This window comes from Pygoscelis adeliae, unplaced genomic scaffold (genome assembly GCF_000699105.1).
Source record: "Pygoscelis adeliae isolate BGI_AS28 unplaced genomic scaffold, ASM69910v1 Scaffold286, whole genome shotgun sequence".
Classification (NCBI taxonomy): Eukaryota; Metazoa; Chordata; class Aves; order Sphenisciformes; family Spheniscidae; genus Pygoscelis; species Pygoscelis adeliae.
This window is the reverse complement of record NW_008825076.1, coordinates 9,522,024-9,523,711: the sequence shown is the minus strand read 5'-3', so window position 1 is coordinate 9,523,711 and position 1,688 is coordinate 9,522,024. Positions and strand designations below refer to the sequence as shown.

At 46.8% G+C, this 1,688-nt stretch overlaps 1 protein-coding gene across 1 annotated transcript; it reads right to left on the bottom strand.

Moving 5' to 3' along the window:
• Positions 1–419: 419 nt before the first annotated feature.
• On the bottom strand, positions 420–1,418 carry NPBWR2 (neuropeptides B/W receptor 2). The gene has a single exon (XM_009326897.1). The coding sequence runs from the start codon at positions 1,416–1,418 to the stop codon at positions 420–422; it is 999 nt and encodes a 332-aa protein (XP_009325172.1).
• Positions 1,419–1,688: the final 270 nt, after the last annotated feature.

Genomic DNA, 1,688 nt, shown 5'->3' with positions numbered 1-1,688 from the left:
GCTCTGCTCCACGAAACAACCCTCCAGATAACATAGCTGTTAAGAACTGAGCGTTACGATAATCTGAAAGCTGGGCTCCAGCTTGGCTGTGCTGTACAGCAGATGGCAATAAAGGACCACTATGTAGCAGAAGCACACCTCTGAAAAGGAAGTTTTCTGTCCTTAATGCTTCAGGGTGTGTGATTAGAAACAAGGATACAGAAATGCAACTTTGAGAAGTTGGGAGGCGCAGAGAGCGGAAAAGGCAAGACTCGCGAGTAAGCAGGACAAACCATGTGAATGATAATGATAACCAGACACATACATCGCATGTAAATGAAAGAAAGAACATTGTGCATTCATTAGCCGCCCCTTCAGTCTGCAAAGGTGCCCCTGCAAAGCCATGGGAGGGAAGGGATCTGCGAGCCCCAACCCACTGTTCAAGAAGTTCTGCATTCTAGCATCTTCCGGAAACTTTTCCGAAAACTGTCATCCAGGAAAGCATACAAGAAAGGATTCAAGCATGAATTGGCGTAGCTTAGGCTGGTGATGAAGTAGGATATACCGATGACCATGGAGGTCTGGGGCAAGTCAGTAGTCAAAGCCACAATGGTGGCCAGGTGGAAGGGGGTCCAACAGAAGAGGCACACAGCTAGGACTATGAAGACCATAATAGTGACTTTCTTCTTGGCTTTGTCCAGGGCTTTAGCATTAGAGTTCAAGTGCATGTTCCTCAGCTTGTAGAGCATCATGGTGTAGAGGATGCAGATGGTGGATACTGGAATGGCGAAGCCAAGAATGAGGGTATAGATCCTGCTGGCTTTGAACCAAAACCTTTCAGGCTTGGGGAAATTGAGACCACAACTCTTGATCTCCAGGTCATCTATGTAGACATTGGCAAAGATGATGAAAGGGAGAACTATGATGGTGACTAGGATCCAGATGCACAAACTGACAATCCTGGCTGCTCGGTACGTACGATGTGGCATCCTCTTGGACCTGACTGTAGCCAGTACTACCAGATACCTGTCTATGCTCATCACTGTTAGGAAGTAAATGCTGGAGAAGATATTGTAGTGGTCTATGGACAAGATAACCTTGCAGAGGACTTCTCCAAAGGGCCAGTAGTGGAGGAGGTGTTCAGCAATATTAATGGGCAAGACAAGTGTGAACAAGTCATCGGCTATAGCAAGGTTCAGGATGAACATGTTTGTCACAGTCTTCATCTTGGGGGCCTTGAGGATCACATAGATGACAGCGGTGTTGCCTGTGAGCCCAACAGCACAGATCACAGAGTAAATCACAGGGAGGACAACATAGAAATCAGCTGCCTGTTCTTGGAAGGTTAAGTTGAACCTCATACTGTTGTCCAAGTAGCAGCTGTTGCCTGCATTGCTGCAGGTGCTGTTCAGATCATCCCAAAGAGAGCTGTTTCCCATGCCTGCTGGTCACAAACTACCCTCAGATGTCACTGAAAGCCTCGCTAGCCCAGGAGGGAAAGCCTTTTTTCTGTCTGAGAAGCAGTTGCTATCTCATTTAGAAGTGGGTTATTTCCAAAGAGTGGGTTGTGAGGCAGCATGGACCATCTAACTTACCTCTCCTGTCCCCCACCACTGGGGAAGTTAGATTTTGAAGTGATCGGGGGAGGAAAAAAAAGATTGAAAGACACATAAGGCTCCATGAACAAAGCAAATGAGAATTATAACTCC

Excerpts from the sequence above, each read along its gene's own strand:
- NPBWR2 (XM_009326897.1), bottom strand. The coding sequence starts at position 1,418 with ATGGGAAACAGCTCTCTTTGGGATGATCTGAACAGCACCTGCAGCAAT.